This window comes from Astyanax mexicanus, chromosome 18 (assembly GCF_023375975.1).
Source record: "Astyanax mexicanus isolate ESR-SI-001 chromosome 18, AstMex3_surface, whole genome shotgun sequence".
Lineage (NCBI taxonomy): Eukaryota > Metazoa > Chordata > Actinopteri > Characiformes > Acestrorhamphidae > Astyanax > Astyanax mexicanus.
In genome coordinates, this window is record NC_064425.1 from 2,638,220 (window position 1) to 2,657,677 (window position 19,458).

The window sequence follows — 19,458 nt, forward strand, 5'->3', positions numbered from 1 at the left end:
TGAATTCTTACATCTTATTGGTTTATTTTTAAAATATAAATTTTGAGAAAATCACTAGAATGTGCTCTAAGAGTGTCTTCATGCAATTAACATAGCTGCCATTTAGCTATTTTTTATGTTTTTGCTAACTCAATGCTAAAAACTCATTCCTGTTACTTTCAGTCCTGTTACTCAAAACATAAAAAGTAACAGGACTGAGTGCCAGTAACAGGAATGAGTATTGTCCCCTGGTTTATTGATTTGTTCATGTAAATATTAGTTAATGTAAACCACTTTTTTCATTTCTGTTTAATAAATTACATGATAATTAATTGAATCAATTCAGTGCATGCATATATAGTGTTTTTTGTTTTATTTCAGAGTTTTTTATTCTCCTTCATATTTTAATTGGTCTTAAAAAAGTTTATCTGCTTTTGCCAATTAAATAAGCAACGATTTATGACATTTGCCATTTGTTAATGTGCTGCAATTCTTTGAGCAAATTGGCAATTACTGTACTTATGCTCACTATGGGAAACTGGAGAAATTAAGGCATGCACTTTGCTAAAGTCTAAATGATTGGCATAAATAATTAAACATTTTGAAAATAAATAAATAAATAAACCCACACAATAATAGCTGATACTTAAAATAGCTTTTGGGCAATTCCACCGAATGTGTGCAATTCGTTTGTTGTAACTCTTCCAAATGAAACTTATATTCTTTATTTTTTTTTAACTCTGAATCTGATAACACATATATTTAAATATTTAAAACAGTCAAACTCAGACAGCTTTACTTCATTTTTTACAAGGTTCCTAATCCAAAGATATTTAAAAATTTTCTCTCTCCTTTTACCAAAACTCATGTGACTTTATTTAAAAGAAATGCATGACTGCATGTTTAAATAATTAATATTTATGACAAAAAAATGCACTCCTGTTACTGGCATTCACTTATGTGAATAACTTAATGTTATTTTTATGTTTTGAGTAACAGGAATGAAAGTAACAGGAATGACACTATGCTTAATAATAAAATGTATTTTAAAGTTATGAGGATAGAAATGACACAGATTAAGCAGAATGTGTATTTTCTTCTGTTTAAAAGTTTCTCCTGTCTAAAGTTTGGTATTTTTTTTCATATTTGCCACTTACATCATTCATCCTTGAGGATATTGATATTTACAGATATTAAAAGCAGAATTTTTTATTTAGGGTATTGTGTAAAAACAAAGCACATAGATGTACGTGGTCATTTCTGGCTCAGTACTGTCTAATTAAATGTAAAATTTATAAGAAGTAAGGTGTAAGGTGTAGTTGTTTTCCCAGGTGAGGGAGGACCCTGTCCTGCAGGTCAATATTGTCCACGAGGCTCTACTGACCCCCAGCCGTGTCCAGAGGGGACTTTTAGTAACAGGAGCAAATTAACTTCAAAGGTATGCATACACTGTATTATCAATGTGTTTTAATTATGTGTATTAATTATGTGTATTAATTATATTAATTATATATATATATATATATATATATATATATATATATATATATATATATATATATATATATATATAACCTAAAATTATAAGTCTATATTGTGTCTTAGTAGCTCCTTATAGATGAGCGGTGAGATTAATGTTTTAAAATATCTACTAAAAGTAGGAAATTAAAATAAAAGTGAGTTACTAAAAGGAAAAAATACCAATTTACAAATTGAGTTATCAGATCATTTTTGGAGCGGCATCTTTCTGTGTTTGAATTTTTTTAATGAACTTACAAAGTTATTTGTAAGCACCCGAGAGAGGGTGCTTTTCATGGCGGGGGTGACGAATTTGGCACAACACTGGCAAGCCCACTGAGCAGTGAGTAATGACGTCAGCGTGGATTGTTTAGGGACTGGACTGGCTACAAACACAAAAGAACAACCCAAGAACAACCGATACACATATTTACACGTAAATACTTGTCAATACTTGGGATTGGGCCAAAATGAAACAGTAAATTTTAACAGATGTTTTTCTCCTGCAGGACGAGTGTGTTCTCTGCACTCCCGGTCATTACTGTGACGTATCTGGGCTGACGGCTCCAACAGGACAGTGCTGGGAGGGTTTTTACTGCAGACACGGAGCTTCAGTCCCCAACGCTTTAATCAGAGACAGCAGAGGAGGACCCTGTCCTACAGGTAGCTCAGCCCTGCCTCATTCAGTACAAACAGGGTTCCTGCGGGTCCTTAAAAAGTCTTAAAATGAAAATCTGGGGAATTAAGGTCTTAAATTGTCTTGAATTTGCAGTGAATTTGCTGTAGATATTACATTTTCAGACGGTGCATTTGCATGCCGGAGGGAAAGAAATATAACCGGGGAGAGAACTAAGGTTAGCAGAGAGCTAGCTAACTAAGCGGTGAGCTAGCTAATGTTACCATAAGAGAACTAAGGCTAGTGGAGCTAACATTAACGGCGAGCTAGATAACGTTACCAGGAGAGAACTAAGGTTAGCAGAGTTCTAGCTACATTAGCGTCAAGCTAGCTAACATACTAACGTTAGCGACAAGCTAGCTTCATTACCGGGGAGAGAACTAAGGTTAGCGAAGAGCAGGCTAACATTAATAGGTAGAGAACTAAGGTTAGCAGAGTGCTAGCTACATTAGTGTCGAGCTAGCTAACATATTAACATTAGCGGTGAGTTAGTTTTATTACCGGGAAGAGAATTAAGGTTGGCAGAGTTCTAGCTACATTAGCATCAAGCTAGCTAACATATTAACGTTAGAGGTGAGTTAGCTTCATTACCAGGGAGAGAACTAAGGTTAGCGAATAGCTGGCTAACATTAACAGGTAGAGAACTAAGGTTAGCAGAGTGCTAGCTACATTAGCGTCGAGCTTGCTAACATATTAACATTAGCGGTGAGTTAGTTTTATTACCGGGAAGAGAATTAAGGTTGGCAGAGTTCTAGCTACATTAGCATCAAGCTAGCTAACATATTAACATTATTGTTGAGTTAGTTTCATTACCGGGAAGAGAATTAAGGTTGGCAGAGTTCTAGCTACATTAGCATCAAGCTAGCTAACATACTAATGTTAGCGATGAGTTAGCTTCATTACCGGGGAGAGAACTAAGGTTAGCAAAGAGCTGGTTAACATTAACAGGGAGAGAACTAAGGTTAGCAGAGTGCTAGCTACATTAGCATCGAGCTAGCTAACATACTAATGTTAGCGATGAGATAGCTTCATTACCGGGGAGAGAACTAAGGTTAGCGGAGAGCTGGCTAACAATAACATGGAGAGAACTAATATTAGCAGAGTGCTAGCTACATAAGCATCGAACTAGCTAACATACTAATATTAGCGGTGAGTTAGCTTCATTACCGGGGAAAGAAATAGGGTTAGCAGCGTGCTAGCTACATTAGGGTCGAGCTAGCTAACATACTAACGTTAGCGCCGAGTTAGCTTCAAAATAAAAAAAAATTATAACAAATGGGAAATGTTATGTTATTATTTTACCCCAAAGAAATTAGGACTAAATTTTTTTATCTTAAATTTTATTTATTAAGGTCTTAAAAAGGGCTTAAAGAGCATTACATTTTACTTTTAAAATGATGAAAAGAGCCCTGGTAAATTCAGCCCATCTGCCTCTTCTCTGCCTCTTCTCTGCCTCTCTTCTGCCTCTCTTCACTCTGACCTCCTTTATTCTCTCGCTCTGTCTTTTTGCACTCAGGTTATTTTTGTCCTAGAGGCTCCAGCGCTCCTCAAGACTGTCCACAAGGATCCATCACCAGCAGCGAGGGCCAGGCCAGCTGCAGCCTCTGTCCCCAGGGGTAAAACTTACACTCACAGACTCACTATCAATGAGACGCCTTATCGTACACCCGAAAAATCATCCTGCATGCGTCACACACACTTCAGATTAAACTCAGAACACAGTCACACTGCAGTCCACCTTATCTCTTAGAACCCCGGCCTATTTTGGTGTGTTTTCTCATTTCTCATTTCTGTCCGTTCCCTTTTCACTTGTTATAACACAGTTATGTTCAGAGACATGCTATAGCCACATGTTATTATTTTTCTTTATAGCAGACATATAAGACATTGAGCTGCTAAAAATGTCATCATCTGAGATGTAAATGCTTCCAGAATTTGTAAATCTTCATTGAATTGATCATGTTTTGATCAAAATTTTACCCAGTGCGTGTTTGTTCTTGTTTTTTTTTTTTTTACTTATTTTTAAATGCACAGAACTCAAATCAATTCACACAGGAGTTTTCTTTTCAGTGAAAGTAAAATTAGAGTTTATATAAATTGAAAGGATTAGGATTTTGATTGTAGTTTATTACATGGATTATTACTGTAACAAAATACACGAGCAGCACCAGGCGGATTTAGTTCTAAGTTTAAGGGCTAGCAGTTTCTAAGCTGTTTCTCTAGATTTCATACCTCACTTGCAGTAAATATTATTGGTTGAAAAAAGTGTTTTTTTATTACTCTTTTTATTTTTTATTATTATTCTTATGGTGTCATGAGAGCCCAGATTGAAAGTAAACAAGGGGATATGCTGTTTTGAGGCAATAAATGGTGTTAATAATATAAAAATAAAGAATAAAGCATGGAAATATGAAGGTAAGCCTATTCTTTAGGTGTGTTTCACAATAGACTTCTCAAAAATACTTGAGTTCAGTGCAAGGTCAATAGGGATCCCTGTTTGTCACAATGTATGAATGATTACACTGCAAAAATCCATTGGCAAAAACTAGACAAAATATATGCAAATTAAGACAAATATATGTTATATAATACATTTTCTTAGTAAGATTTCTTACAAAAAGCAAAGGCAAAGTCTCAAAATGAGTGAAGTAACACCTAAATCAAGCAAAAAAGTCACTGTTTTTGGACACAAGAATCAGAATAACTTGATTGCTGCTTGATTGTGCTTATTTTAAGTTCAAATGACTTAAAATAAGGTTCAAATTCTAAGTAAGAATGATTAAGATAATTATCCCTAAAATAAGCAAAATAATCTAACACTTACACAATACTTAGTAAGACAAAAAGTATTATCAGAGAAGAAAATAAGATTTATTACCTTAAATTTTCACTTGCTAAGATAAGCTGTATAAAAAGGTGCAATATTTGACATGAACCCACTGTTTTCTCTCTTCTTTTTCTTCAGTTATTACTGTCCTTCAAACGGCTCTTTAGCTGAAGGAATCGACTGCCCTCCAGGTCATTACTGCCCAACAGGAACATCCTCAAAAAATCAGTATCCCTGTCCACCAGGCACAATCAATCCATATACAAGGATGGGCAGTGTAGAGGGCTGTGCACCCTGCTCCCCAGGTACACTGCTTCATACCACACAGCATTACACTGATACAGATATCTGTAAACACACACAGAGAGAGAGAGAGAGAGAGAGAGAGAGAGAGACAGAGAAAAAGAGTCAGGTCAGTATAGGTCAGTAAAAAAACGAGGCTTTTACAACGGTGGGAGATACATAATTCTAATATGAATCAACGCCCAACCTATAGTGACTTAGAACAACATTTGCGGAATTACAGTTAATCACAAAAAACTAAGTACAACCTTTTCTGTACTTCTTTTTTTAATTAGTTAAATCCAACTTAAGCTCACTTTAAAACCTAAACATATTTCTCCACATTACATTTACTGTTGTTAGAAAACATTATGCATACAATGTCAGAATTATATACATATAATCCAAAAACTGATCTCACATAATATCTAAAATAATGTAACAACATATTTGATTAAAAATGTAAACCTGAATTAAAATGACAATCACATGTATTTAATTTACTTAAAACTATGGAAATTCCAGAAAGATGCCGACTGTTGTCACTGGTAGAAAACAGTGAATAGCGCCGCTATCAAACACTGTTAGCTATGGCAGACTGATTGTGGGGAAAGAGAGAGGGGGTGCTTTTCCTGGTGGGGGTGCTGAATTCGGCACAACATCAGCTTTCTACATCTTATAGTTGTGTTAATCTTCAGGAATGAATGGAGCACTACAGAAAACAGAGTGGGCTGACAGCCCTTTCCAGTCTGCTCTTTTTTTTTAATTTACAAATTTTGTCCACTTTTTGGATATTTTGGGTCTTTGGGCCATTTGTGCACGGGTGTCCCACTGTACATCAAATTACTGCAGCCAAAGATACACCTTTTTGTCATTATGCATCATCCTTTTTGTCATGTTTTCCACCATCTACGTTATGTATGACATGTGACAGACTCAGAAGACAGCGGGTGTTGCCAAATCAAAGTCTATTAAGCTGTACTTCTTAAATTTGTGGGAAAAAATGTTTTTTAACCATTGATAATCACAAGTTAGGCACTCAGCTTAGGCTGTATTTATTACAGTTTCATATTAGCTGGTACTTAGCCTTTAAGCTAGTAAAACACCAAAATCTAGTAAAAAGCCTGTCCCAATACTCTCAAGACTCTCTCTCTCTCTCTCACACCGAAAAAGGTTGCTAGGAACCTGGGTGTTATGGTGGATGACCAGCTCTCCTTCACGCACCATGTGGCCTCAGTTGCTCGGTCCTGCCGCTTCGCGCTTTATAACATCCGAAAAATTAGACCGTTTCTGACGCAACAGGCCACCCAACTCCTGGTACAAGCGGTCGTCATCTCACGCCTCGACTACTGCAATGCCCTGCTAACTGGCCTCCCGGCCTGTGTAGTAAAACCACTCCAGATGATCCAGAACGCAGCAGCACGTCTGGTCTTCAACCAGCCAAAACGGGCACATGTCACCCCGCTGCTTATTGAGCTCCATTGGCTACCAGTTGATGCTCGCATCAAATTCAAAGCTCTTACAATCGCCTACAAGGTGATGACAGTACAGGCTCCTTCCTACCTGCACTCGCTCCTGAAGGCTTACGCTACCTCCCGGCCGCTGCGCTCCTCCAGTGAACGTCGCCTCGCTTTGCCAAACACTCACACAAAGCAATCCAGACTGTTCTCATACAGAGTTCCCCAATGGTGGAACAAACTACCTTCTACTACCAGATCAGGAGAATCTCTCGCTATCTTTAGGAGACTCCTGAAGACAGAGCTCTTCAAAGAGCACTTACTCTCCTAACACCTCTAACTAACTACCTTCTACTACCAGATCAGGAGCATCCCTCACTATCTTTAATAAACTCCTGAAGACAGAGCTCTTCAAAGAGCACTTACTCTTACTTACTTAATTCCTATTACCTTTGTACTTCATTATTATAAGTCGCTTTGGAGAAAAGCGTCTGCCAAATGTAATGTAATGTAATGTAATGTAATACTTTTGTCACATCCAGGTTATTTCTGCGAGGCTCCTGGACAGAGTTCTGCTTCTGGACCGTGTGAAGCAGGACACTTCTGTCTCTCTGGAGCTGCGTCCCCAACACCTGATGATGGACAGACTGGTGATCGATGTCCTCCTGGTCATTATTGTCCGATTGGCTCCTCGTCTCCGCTGCCGTGTCCAATCGGCCGCTACAACAGCATCAGCATGAGCACAGAGCTCTCCGCCTGTCTGCCCTGCCCTGCTGGTGAATAACACATACACACACACACACACACACACACACACACACATCAATACACTCCTGTATATAGGACAAACCAGCAGCAGCAGGTTTCCAGTAATTAATGTGATCATGTGACTCTATGGGCTGTAATATTGTTTTTATGAGGAATGCAGTACTTTTAGCCTCATTAGCAGCCAGATAAGTGAGTCTTCTTGAGATAACTGAGCCACATGATGTGGTTTGATATAGGTATGTGATGATTTAGGTGTGATTTAGCTTTAACCACATTAAAAAGCTAAAGAACAGAAGTCTGAAGTAAATGTCATGTCAGTAGGACCCTATAAACAATTTTGAGGCCTAAAAACATGATTATAACTATTTATCAGAAAGCATAATCAGTAGTGGTAACACTTTCTATGAATGTCATCTCTATTAGGCTCTATAAACATATTCATATCATATAATATTATAAAATGCATTCATAAGGTATAATAAACATGGCTATAAATATTTTTAAAAAATTATCAATGATTACGACTTGTGGTCATAATACATTATAAGCTGTAATATGTGTAATATGTATGTTTAAAAATGTATATATCTATTATTAATAACCTAGTCCCACAGCGAAAATCTGTCACTTTACTTGGAGCGCACAAAGACCTGTTATAATACATTATAACAGTAACTATAATTAATATTATACTCAAGACAAGAATAGTTTAATATATATTATTCAGGGTATGTTCATTAGTTGGAAGGTATTTTTAGTTATAATACATAATTTTACCAGCTGGGACTGAGTTTCTTGGTATTGATGTACAACATGTTATAAATTAATGTATTATGAACACAATTCATTATGCATAATAAACATGGCTATGATGGGTTATACATTTTTTAAATACAGCTCTGGAAGAAATTAAGAGACCAGTTTCTGAATCAGTTTCTTTGATTTTGCTTTTTATAGGTTCATGTTTGAGACAGACAACATTTCTCCCAAATTCCAAAACAAATATTGTCATTTAGAGCATTTATTTGCAGAAAATGAGAAATGACTGAAATAACAAAAAAGATGCAGAGCTTTCAGACCTCAAATAATGCAAAGAAAACAAGTTCATATTCATAAAGTTTTAAGAGTTCAGAAATAATCAATATTTGGTGGAATAACCCTGGTGGATTTTAATCACAGTTTTTTCATGCATCTTGGCATCATGTTCTCCTCCACCAGTCTTACACACTGCTTTTGAATAACTTTATGCTGCTTTACTCCTGGTGCAAAAATTTAAGCAGTTCAGTTTGGTGGTTTGATGGTTTGTGATCATCCATCTTCCTCTTGATTATATTCCAGAGGTTTTGGTAAAATTTGGTAAAATCAAAGAAACTCATCATTTTTAAGTGGTTTCTTATATATTATAATAGCTTATAGTCATTCATAATGTATTGCATCATATCTTTAATATAAAAGATGCACTTATTCTTGTGAACACTGGGTATATTAAATTATTAAATAATTTCTCTCCTGTAGGATTTGCTTGTTCCAGCAGGGGTCTCTCTGCTCCTTCTCATGTATGTCTTGCTGGCTACTACTGCCCCCCAGGGCAGAACTCCAGTCAGCCTGCTGAATATACCTGTTCACCCGGCCATATGTGCCCCCCAGGAAGCCCTGTTCAGACCCCCTGTGCTCCGGGGACCTTTCAGAGTCTACATGGACAGGTGAACTTACCGGTAACTTTCTTTCTTGTAAATCAAACTAAATTTGTATCAAAAAAATGTTTCATTAATTACTCTGAATTGACACATTATTACAAATAAAGATGTTTTTTTACAGGAGTGTGAGTAATAATCTGAGTAAATAATATATATTTGTTCTGCAGGCAGAGTGTTTGCTCTGTCCGTCAGGGTTTTTCTGTGCAGGTTCAGCTGATCCTGAAACAGGGATTATGGGCGGAACGAGTACTCCTGCCCCGTGTCCTGTGGGGCATTACTGCCCAGCAGGTAAAAACATATAAAATATACAGAAGTTGGACAATGAAACTGAAACACCTGTCATCATTTTATCGCGGGATTTTAGGTTTCATGGCTAAATTGGAGCAGCCTGGTGTTCAATCTTCATTAATTGCACATTGCACCAGTAAGAGCAGAGTGTGAAGGTTCAATTAGCAGGGTAAGAGCACAGTTCTGCTCTAAATATTGCAATGCACACAACATTATAGGAGACATACCAGAGTTCAAAAGAGGACAAATTGTTGGTGCACGTCTTGCTGGAGCATCTGTGACCAAGACAGCAAGTCTTTGTGATGCATCAAGAGCCACGGTATCCAGGGTAATGTCAGCATACCACCAAGAAGAACCAACCACATCCAACAGGATTAACTGTGGACGCTGTAAGAGGAAGCTGTCTGAAAGGGATGTTCGGGTGCTAACACGGATTGTATCCAAAAAACATAAAACCACGGCTGATCAAATCACGCAGAATTCAATGTGCACCTCAACTCTCCTGTTTCCACCAGAACTGTCCGTCACCACAATCAATTACTGTGCTCTAAAACCAGGTGTTTCAGTTTCATTCTCTAACTTCTGTATATAGACACACAGCATTTTAATGTTCTAAGATACATTTTAGCCTTTAACATAGTTATTTGTGTTTATTTATTTAGTCATATGTGTCTTTTTAACAGCATTTTATCAATGCCTAAGTACATCCATTTGTTATTTGAGTTTCAGAATATGTATAATGATATTGATTACAACACTTTTTTATGTTTTTTTGAGTGTAATAGTGAATAAATACTCTATTCATGGCGGTGTTGAATTACTTTTTTTTGTAGTTTGACCAAGCATGCTGGTTTCTTTCGGCTTTAACTTGCTCGTCCTTTTCTTATGTCATGCTCCTAGTTTGTTTGTTATTCACTAAGATTGATAGTTTTTGGGAAACCCACCCCTGAATATTTATTGACTCAGTGCTGAGCAGAGGTGGAAAAAGTACTGAAAAATTGTAATTAAGTAAAAGTTCCTTTACTTTGCTAAAATTCTACTCAAGTAAAAGTAAAAGTACCCATCTAAAAATCTACTTGAGTAAAAGTAAAAAAGTACTCAATTTAAAATTTACTTTGAATAAAAAGTACATAGTTACTTTTGTTTATTTGATGTAAAAAAAATACAAAATTAATAATTAATTAATTATTAAATTAAATAATTTGGACCTTTCAGGCAGTATTTGTTCAGACCATCCCATAAAACATTTTCAAGAATAAGTGGCATAGGTTTCTATGATCCAATTTTTTTTCTTCACTGTTAAAAAGTTACAAATTTGATCATATAGGTGACTATAAACCATATTTTTATAGTTTTACAATCCATTATTATTTTTTAACTTGCCATTGCTGTGCTTTAACTGCTATTTACATGTTTTTTTCAAATTCAATCAGATTGTTTTTAATGTTCCCAATAAAAACTTATGGAATTATAATAAAAAACATGAAATCATACAAAAAGATTGTTGGTCGGTGCAGGTGCAGTGCCGTAAAGTAGCACATATCGATGGGTAGCATAACTCGACAGAACACCGGTTCCTCTAAGCCGCGCACACAGACCCCAGGCTACACAGTTGATTCACACAGCGTCTCTCCCGCTAACCATAATAAACACTGCTGGGAAAAGTTCAGCTGCGCTGCCATGGAGAACAAAACTCTATTTTTTTTTTTTATTCAGACAATTTGTTTTTTTTCCTCAGCATTTAATTTTTTACTCAGTAATGGGGAGTTTTCCAAAGTAGTTAAGTATATTACTTGTGTCAAAATGAACTTGAGTAAAAGAAAAAAAAAAAAACTAATTTAAAAACTACTTTAAAAATGACAAATTACTCATAAAATCTTCTCAATTACAGTAATGTGAGTAAATATAATTAGTTACTTTCCACCTCTGGTGCTGAGTTATAGTTTTGCAATGCTGCTAATGAAGATTAAATAAAAAGATGCTGTTTTTAACAGGTACAAGTTCTGGGCTGGAGTTTCCCTGTTCTATTGGGACTTACAGTGGTGATTTAGCACTGTCCAGTAAAGAGCAGTGTGTCCCCTGTCCTGCTGGACGGTACTGCGCTTCCTCTGGCCTTTCTTCTCCCACTGCCGACTGCTCTCCTGGGTGAGCGAACCACCTCCCTAATCACATACTATTACCCCCCCTCTCCACTGAGCTCCCATAATTCCCTCTGTTCCTCCTAATGACTGACCTTTTCTCCCGGCCTCCGGCAGCTACCTGTGCATCCAGGGAGCCACTGTTTCACAGCCTCCTGGAGACGCTACAGGAAGAAGATGCTCAGCAGGCTTCTACTGCCCTGCAGGAACCAATCATATGCGGCCCTGCCCACCAGGAACATTCAGCTCATTAGAAGGTCTTATCCTTTATCTATAATCTAAAGCTAGGGGGGGGGGGGGGGGGGGTTATCACCACTAATATCACACATCATGATATTTACTAAATCGATCCCTGTACCAGTCTACCAGACTATATTAAATAAAAATAAATTAGAAATAATAAGTTAAATTAATAATAAGTGTTTATTATATCTTATCATGTTTATACTGTAAAGGGAATTTGTATAATGTTCTATTGATATAATATTGAATTAATATTTGATTTTGATGTGTTATTTTATGGCAATCCAAGTCATCCAGCAGATACAACCAACAGATACAATCAACAGATACAATCAAGTCCAGTAGACTCTGAAAGAAATGCACACAATTAAAATGGGAGATACAAACAAGACGTCAATGAAAAGGTTTATAAGCCAATGAAACAATAGCTTAGCCCCGCCCACTGCACTGGGAAAAAAACAGCACTAGAGCCAAAGAAGCAAATTAAAAGAGCTAATTTTTGCTAATTGTATTTTTAATCACGCATTTTTAGGGATGGTTTGTGAACAAAAAGTTCCATTTCAAATCTAAAATAAAAATGTTAGGCATAGACCTCGAATCCAACGTATAAAAACAGTTACTTATTTTAGTAAATTGTATTTAATGTTTATATAGATTTTATAGTAGTGCATAACAGGCAGAAAACATCATTATTGTAATTTATGTTTTTCTATCCATAGCACACAATTCAGTTCTGAAAGGGTTAATAATATTGCAATACCAGTTGAATTTTAAAGACGTCACAGCATCAATGCAAAATCTATCTCCAATAGAAATGCTCTAAAATGCTTTTTTTAAGATTTATTTTCCTTGACTCACCTTGATTATGATTGAAACCACTGTCTGATACTGTAATATTTGTTCTAACAGGAGCAGCATCTTCAGAGGAGTGTCAGCCCTGCACTCCTGGTCAGTTCTGTGCAGAATATGGGTTGAGTTCCCCGTCTGGACCCTGCAGTCCTGGATATTACTGCACCCTCAAAGCCAGCTCCCAGACTCCTCACCAGAACAGAAGCACCGGTAATAAACAGGGCTTTAAATTCACTGAAATTAAGCATTTAAGGTATATCATGGTAACATTCGTCTCTGTTTTAGAGTTGAAAGAGCGTGCACATTACCCGGAAGATGAGCTGGATCTGGTTCAGATCACTGGTGATATCTGTGCACGAGGACACTACTGTCCAAGTGGGAGTTCTCAGCCATTGCCGTGCCCACCAGGTAAGGTTTTGGCCCCCAAAATACAGTAAATAAAATACACATTTGAAGTTTTGAAAGCCAGAAGTCATAATTAGCAACTTAGGCAAGTAAAAGCTCTAAAGCAGGATGCTCAGGATTTGTCACTCTCTCACTATGTGTGTGTGTCTTCCTCTCTCTAGTCTTTTTTTCTCTCCTGCACACTCTCTCTCTGTCTCTCTCTCTTTCTTTCTCTCTCTCTCATTCCCTCACACATTAGCGATGCATCGACAATAAAATTCTGTGTCAACTATTTTTTTAACAGCCGATGTCGATTACGCCAACTAATCGTTACAGCTCTAAAGTGGATGCATGTGTATTTTAACACTAGCTGTACTGCTGTAATCCCTCTGTAACAGTGCAACAGTACAATATTAATGCATATGGAGTTAATGTGCAATTATACAGGAATTAGAAAAAAAGTAAAAAAAGAGAAAATGTATGGGTATTATAGTTTCTGCATAGAATAATAAAAAAACGCATGCAACATGTGGCACTTAAACCCCAACAAAACGTTCTGCATTCCACAAAAAAATTAAGAAGTGTCCATTTAAAATTCATAATCATAAAGTTTTAAGAGTTCAGAAATCTATATTTGGTGGAATAACCCTGGTTTTTAACAGGGTTTTAATGCATCTTGGCATCATGTTCTCCTCCACCAGTCTTACACACTGCTTTTAAAACATAGAACTATAATTCTACATCTTGCTAATTAAAAAATCCTTCCAAATTCATAAAACTTTATGAATATGAACTTGTTTTCTTTGCATTATTTGAGGTCTGAAAGCTCTGCATCTTTTTTGTTATTTCAGCCATTTCTCATTTTCTGCAAATGAGTGCTCTAAATGACAATATTTTTATTGTATACAAGAAAAAGACGCTAGGCTAAAAATCACTCTCCTAAATGCTTGTTTTTCTGCTCCTAGGGACGTTTCTGGGCCGGCGTGGTGCCGTCTCTGAGTCTGACTGTGACCCGTGTCTTCCTGGCTTTTACTGCCCTGCCTGGGGGCAGAACTCTGTCGAGATTGGCTGCCCTGAGGGCTGGTTCTGCCCTGCAGGCTCTGTCATTGGACGTGAACCTGGTAGGCTCTTCAGAAACACCCCTCTGTTTTAAATTAAGTAAATCTAGCTATTTATAGACGCTCCCTTTATTACCTGTGTTGTGTGTCTGGTCAGGTCATCAGTGCCCACCTGGTCATGCCTGCCCATATGGAAGTGTTGAGCCAGCCATCTGTCCCTCTGGTGCCTACCAGTCTCAACCAGCTCAGCCATACTGCCAACCATGCCCACCAGGTGAATGGAGAGGTTAAAGAGTTGTGTTAAAAGCAATGGTTCACATTCACAAATATACTGTAAGTGATCTGTATCTGTGTGTAATGTGAACGAATCTGAATCTGTTCCTGAAACGTCTCACATGTTGCACATTGATACCTGTATAAACGTCTCCTTTACCAACAACAAAAACCCTCATATTAGAGAGACGAGAGACTCGTAGCTTTATTAAGGGAAATGGATGAGTTAGCAGCTCATATGTGGAGCATCTTTTGCTGGAGTGGAGAGTAAACAGCTGCTCTGAAGTTCATGCTCAGGTCCAGGAGGTGAAAAAAGGTCAGGTGGTTTGCTTTTGCTGTTTTTTTTCGCAGCTATAGCTGCACAGCTGCACCAAGAGATGCAGTGTGGGTACGAGAGAGAAGCAAATAACGCTAATGCTAATGCGTAAAAGCATAAAAAAGACGCATAAATTCTGATTTGACCGTTCACGTTCATGTCTCATGTCCGTGGATCTAATACGTATTGAAAGGGACTTAAATCTGATTTGAAAAAAAAATAATTTGCCACGTTCACACAGCCATGAAAAAAAATCTGATTTGAGACACTTCAGCCTGGTAATGTGAACACAGCCTTTCATATGTGGTCCTAAATCGGACATGTATCTGATCCATGCACATGCGACATGAATATGAACAGTCAAATCATGCAGAATTCATGCGTCTTTTTGCTTTTACGCATTAGCATTAGCGCTATGTGCTTCTCTCTCATACCCACACTGCATCTCTTGGTGCAGCTGTGCAGCTATAGCTGCAAAAAACAGCAAAAGCAAACCACCTGACCTTTTTTCACCTCCTGGACCTGAGCATGAACTTCAGAGCAGCTGTTTACTCTCCACTCCAGCAAAAGATGCTCCACATATGAGCTGCTAACTCATCCATTTCCCTTTATAAAGCTACAAGTCTCTCGTCTCTCTAATATGAGGGTTTTTGTTGTTGGTGAAGAAGGAGACGTTTATACAGGTATCAATGTGCAGCATGTGAGACGATTCAGGAACAGATTCGTTCACATTACACACAGATACAGGTCGCTTCGTCAAGATAGCCAAATCTGATCTGAGCAAAAAATTGGATTTGAGCAATATGGCTTGTATTGTGAACTCAGATTTGAGCCACATTGAGCAAAAAATCAGATTTGAGTCACTTCAGCCTGGTAATGTGAATGTAGTCTATGTCTACAGCCTTATTAATGGTGTGTTGAGACACATTTTCAGGGGCATTTTCTCACATTTATGCACATTGCTCTAAGAATTTTAATGTTTTTTGTTTCTCTGCCAGGGTTTTACTGCCTGGAAGGGGCATCTGCTCCCGTGCCCTGCCCAGCAGGCACCATGAGTCCGGTCGAGGGGCTTCAGTCTCCTCTGGACTGCTCTCTGTGTCCTCCAGGATTTTACTGCAACACTACTGCACTCACCAGCCCCTCAGGAGCCTGTAATGCTGGTCAGTGTCTGATGCTGTTGGTGCTGTTGATTGTTTTTCTCCATTGCTGGAATCCTGTATTCACACTGTGTCTCCTGATCTACTTCCCTAAAGGTCATTTCTGTTCGTCTGGAGCCACAGAGTCAGCACCAGTCTCTCAGAGGTATGGGGACGTCTGCCCAGCAGGCTGGTATTGCCCTCAGCAGAGCAGCGCTCCTGTGCCATGCCCTGTTGGACACTATTTTTCAGATAAAGGAGCTTCTTCTCTTACCTTTTGCTCCCCCTGCCCTCCAGGCAGATACTGCCACACACCTGGATCCTCTCAGCCCTCAGGTACCCGATACAGATCAGTAAAGTATAAATTACTATACTATAAACTGTTTTTTTCTGTTGTTGAGTTAAAAATATCATATGGCAATACAAAATATGTGTCATTCCACCTAATACTGGGTTCCCGCGGGTCCTTAAAAAGTCTTAAAATGTCTTAAATTAAAATCTGGGTAATTAAGGTCATAAATTGTCGTAAACATCTAATCTGGGTAGAAAAATAAAGTTTACAAAGAACTAGCTAACATTGGAGGTGAGTTAGCTAATATACTAACTTTAGTGGTGAGCTAGCTAACATACCAACTTTAGCTAGCTAAAGCGAGCTAGCTAACGTTACCAGGGATAGAACTAAGGTTAGCAGAGAGTTAGTGAACATTAGCGGCGAGTTAGCTAACATATTAACTTTAGCAGTGAGCTAGCTAACATACCAACTTTAGCTAACTAAAGCAAGCTAGCTAACGTTACCATGGATAGAAATAAGGTTAGCAGAGAGCTAGCGAGTTAGCAGCAAGTTAGCTAACATATTAACTTTAGCGGCGAGCTAGCTAATATACTAACTTTAGTGGCAAGCTAGCTAACATACTAACTTAAGCTAGCTAAGGGCAAGCTAGCTAACATTTCCATGGATGGAAATAAGGTTAGCAGAGAGCTAGCGAACATTACCAGTGAGTTAGCTAACATATTCACTTTAGCGCCAAGCTAGCTCACATACCAACTTTAGCTAGCTAAAGAGAACTAGCTAATGTTACCAGGGATAGAAGTAAGGTTAGTGTAAAGCTAGCTAACATTAGCGGCAAGTTAGCTAACATATTAACTTTAGCGGCAAGCTAGCTAATTTACTAACTTTAGTGGCAAGCTAGCTAACATACTAACTTTAGCTAGCTAAGGGCGAGCTAGCTAATGTTACCAGGGATAGAAGTAAGGTTAGTATAAAGCTAGCTAACAATAGCGGTGACTTAGCAAACATACCAAAGTTAGCAGCAAGCATGCTAACATACTAATTTTAGCTAGCTTAAAAGAGCTAGCTAACGTTACTGGTGATAAAACTAGTGTTAGCAGAGAGCTAGCTAACATTAGCAGTGAGTTAGCTAACATACTAACGTCAGCGGAAAGTTAGATAACATTACCAGGGAGAGAACTAAAGAAAACATGACTACATTTTTGGGTCTTAAATTATATTTATTGAGGTCTTAAATAGGTTCTAAAAAACATTAAAACTGACTTTTAAAATGGTGCAAGAACCCTGCCATTACTGCCTTCAGGAAATTACATGTATTATTGTGCACACAAAATAACTTTAAAATACATTTTATTATTTAGCATAGTGTCTTATAGATTGAACTAATTGCAAAAGTAAAATATTTAAAAACATTAATAAAAACTACTTAGAACACTGAAAAAATATCATTTGTTACCCATTCTCCCCCCTCTCTAACTATAAATTTTACCATGAAATATAATTATTAAAATCCTTCAAAGATGTATTTTTTTTTGTATTATTCTGTGACTCCAAATCCCATCTATGCTTTAAAAATATTTATTTCCATGATAAATCCATAATATGTAAGTTAAAATACACATTTTAGTTGTGTCCCTGGGTTTCACTCAGTCCTGTTACCATAACACATTACCCTGATCATCTGAAACATCTGGAACAATCTACAACAGGAAGTCACATCTACAACAGGAAGTGACATCAGCTGGTTCTTCTAAAGATTATGAGAAGACCAAACTTCCCAAAAAGTTCCTTCATTAGTTTTTCTGTATATTTGATCTTATTGTAACGATGACTGAGGAGGAGCTCAATCTCAACACTCAGTCCTGTTACCTAAATTAATTCTTACATCTTATTGGATTATTTTAAAAATACAAATTTTGGTTCTTAGTGTTCTGAATGTCCTCATGCTATTAGCATAGCCGCTATAGCATTTAGCTATTTTTCATGTTTTTGCTGATTCTATGCTAAAAACTCAGTCCTGTTACTTTCATTCCTGTTACTCAAAACATAAAAAGTAACAGGACTGAGTGCCAGTAACAGGAGTTACACAAGTTTTTTTTTTACTTAAATATCCATTATTTGAACATGCAGTCTATAACCATTTCTTTAAAATAAAGACTTTCTTGAGAGAAAATCAACGGAACGAGTGTTAAAAACATGCTTTTTAAATGTCACATGAGTTGTGTAAGCATCTTCAGATTAGAAACCTTGTGAAACATTAAATAAAACTGCCTGAGTTTAACCAGTACATACAAACAAATAGCACTCATTCAATGCAATGGCCCATAAATACATTTTAGAGTGTATTTAAACGTGTATAAGACATAATATTGTATTTTATTGTTTGCAGGGTTTTGCTCTCCTGGTCACTACTGCACAGGAAGTGCTGAAACTGCAGCTCCTCAGGCCAAACCCATCCAGCTCAGATGCTTCTGTAACTTTATTCCAGAGTCCAGCCAGGCTGAGTATTCACTCTGTGCTCAGAGAGACAGCACACGCTGCTTAACTGGTAATTTTTACCTAATATGTGTGCATGCAAAACCTTGTATTGTGTTTTTTGTAAAGTACAGTACTGTGCACAATTTTTAGACACCAAAGCAAAAGCCACAGGTGCCTAAAACAATTGTACAATACTGTATATACATTAAAATTAATAAACAAATCATTAATACAGATTTTAATACAGGTGAAGGTGAAGAGGGGTGTACTGACTCAGACCTCAGTCCTGCTTCAGATTCAGAAAACTCTGAATCTAATTCTGAATTAACTTTGGACGGCAAACAAGTGGAATGCTCTGATTTCAGAGGAGACGTGTGTCCTGTAGGTAAGCAGAAATTATGCTGTTAAATATATTATACAGTACAGGCCAAAAGTGTGGACCTTCTCTTTTTCAATGCGTTTTCTTTATTTTCATGACTATTTACATTGTAGATTCTCACTGAAGCATCAAAACTATGAATGAACATGTGGAGTTTTATGTACTTAACAAAAAATGGTGAAATAAGGAGTTCCCAGAGGTGTTTATTAGCACTTGTTGCTCCTTTGCCTTCTTCACTCTGTGCTTCAGCTCACCCCAAACCATCTGGATTGGGTTCAGGTCCGGTGACTGTGGAAGACAGCTCATTTTTTGTTAAAGGGCCACTAAACCCCCTGACTCCACCCCTTGGCTTAGTTTTGAAAAATGCTAAAAAATGGGAGTGGTACTTTGGGAGGGGCACAGCAGTGATGTTTGCAGTTAGGG

At 37.5% G+C, this 19,458-nt stretch overlaps 1 protein-coding gene across 3 annotated transcripts in view; it reads left to right on the forward strand.

Moving 5' to 3' along the window:
* si:ch211-286b4.4 (zonadhesin) overlaps window positions 1-19,458 on the forward strand; it is a 99,348-nt gene that overhangs the window by 836 nt on the left and 79,054 nt on the right. For 2 of the 3 annotated variants that reach the window (XM_049467184.1, XM_049467186.1), the window contains exons 2-18: window positions 1,311-1,417; window positions 2,007-2,160; window positions 3,690-3,789; window positions 5,139-5,305; window positions 7,282-7,515; window positions 9,023-9,210; window positions 9,372-9,492; window positions 11,487-11,637; window positions 11,748-11,887; window positions 12,783-12,932; window positions 13,008-13,130; window positions 14,072-14,227; window positions 14,322-14,438; window positions 15,752-15,913; window positions 16,007-16,225; window positions 18,568-18,726; window positions 18,904-19,041. In XM_049467184.1, the coding sequence (XP_049323141.1) occupies window positions 1,311-1,417; window positions 2,007-2,160; window positions 3,690-3,789; window positions 5,139-5,305; window positions 7,282-7,515; window positions 9,023-9,210; window positions 9,372-9,492; window positions 11,487-11,637; window positions 11,748-11,887; window positions 12,783-12,932; window positions 13,008-13,130; window positions 14,072-14,227; window positions 14,322-14,438; window positions 15,752-15,913; window positions 16,007-16,225; window positions 18,568-18,726; window positions 18,904-19,041 (2,586 nt within the window). The remainder of the gene's footprint in view (window positions 1-1,310; window positions 1,418-2,006; window positions 2,161-3,689; window positions 3,790-5,138; window positions 5,306-7,281; window positions 7,516-9,022; window positions 9,211-9,371; window positions 9,493-11,486; window positions 11,638-11,747; window positions 11,888-12,782; window positions 12,933-13,007; window positions 13,131-14,071; window positions 14,228-14,321; window positions 14,439-15,751; window positions 15,914-16,006; window positions 16,226-18,567; window positions 18,727-18,903; window positions 19,042-19,458) is intronic. The other variant, XM_049467185.1, reaches the window with a different exon arrangement.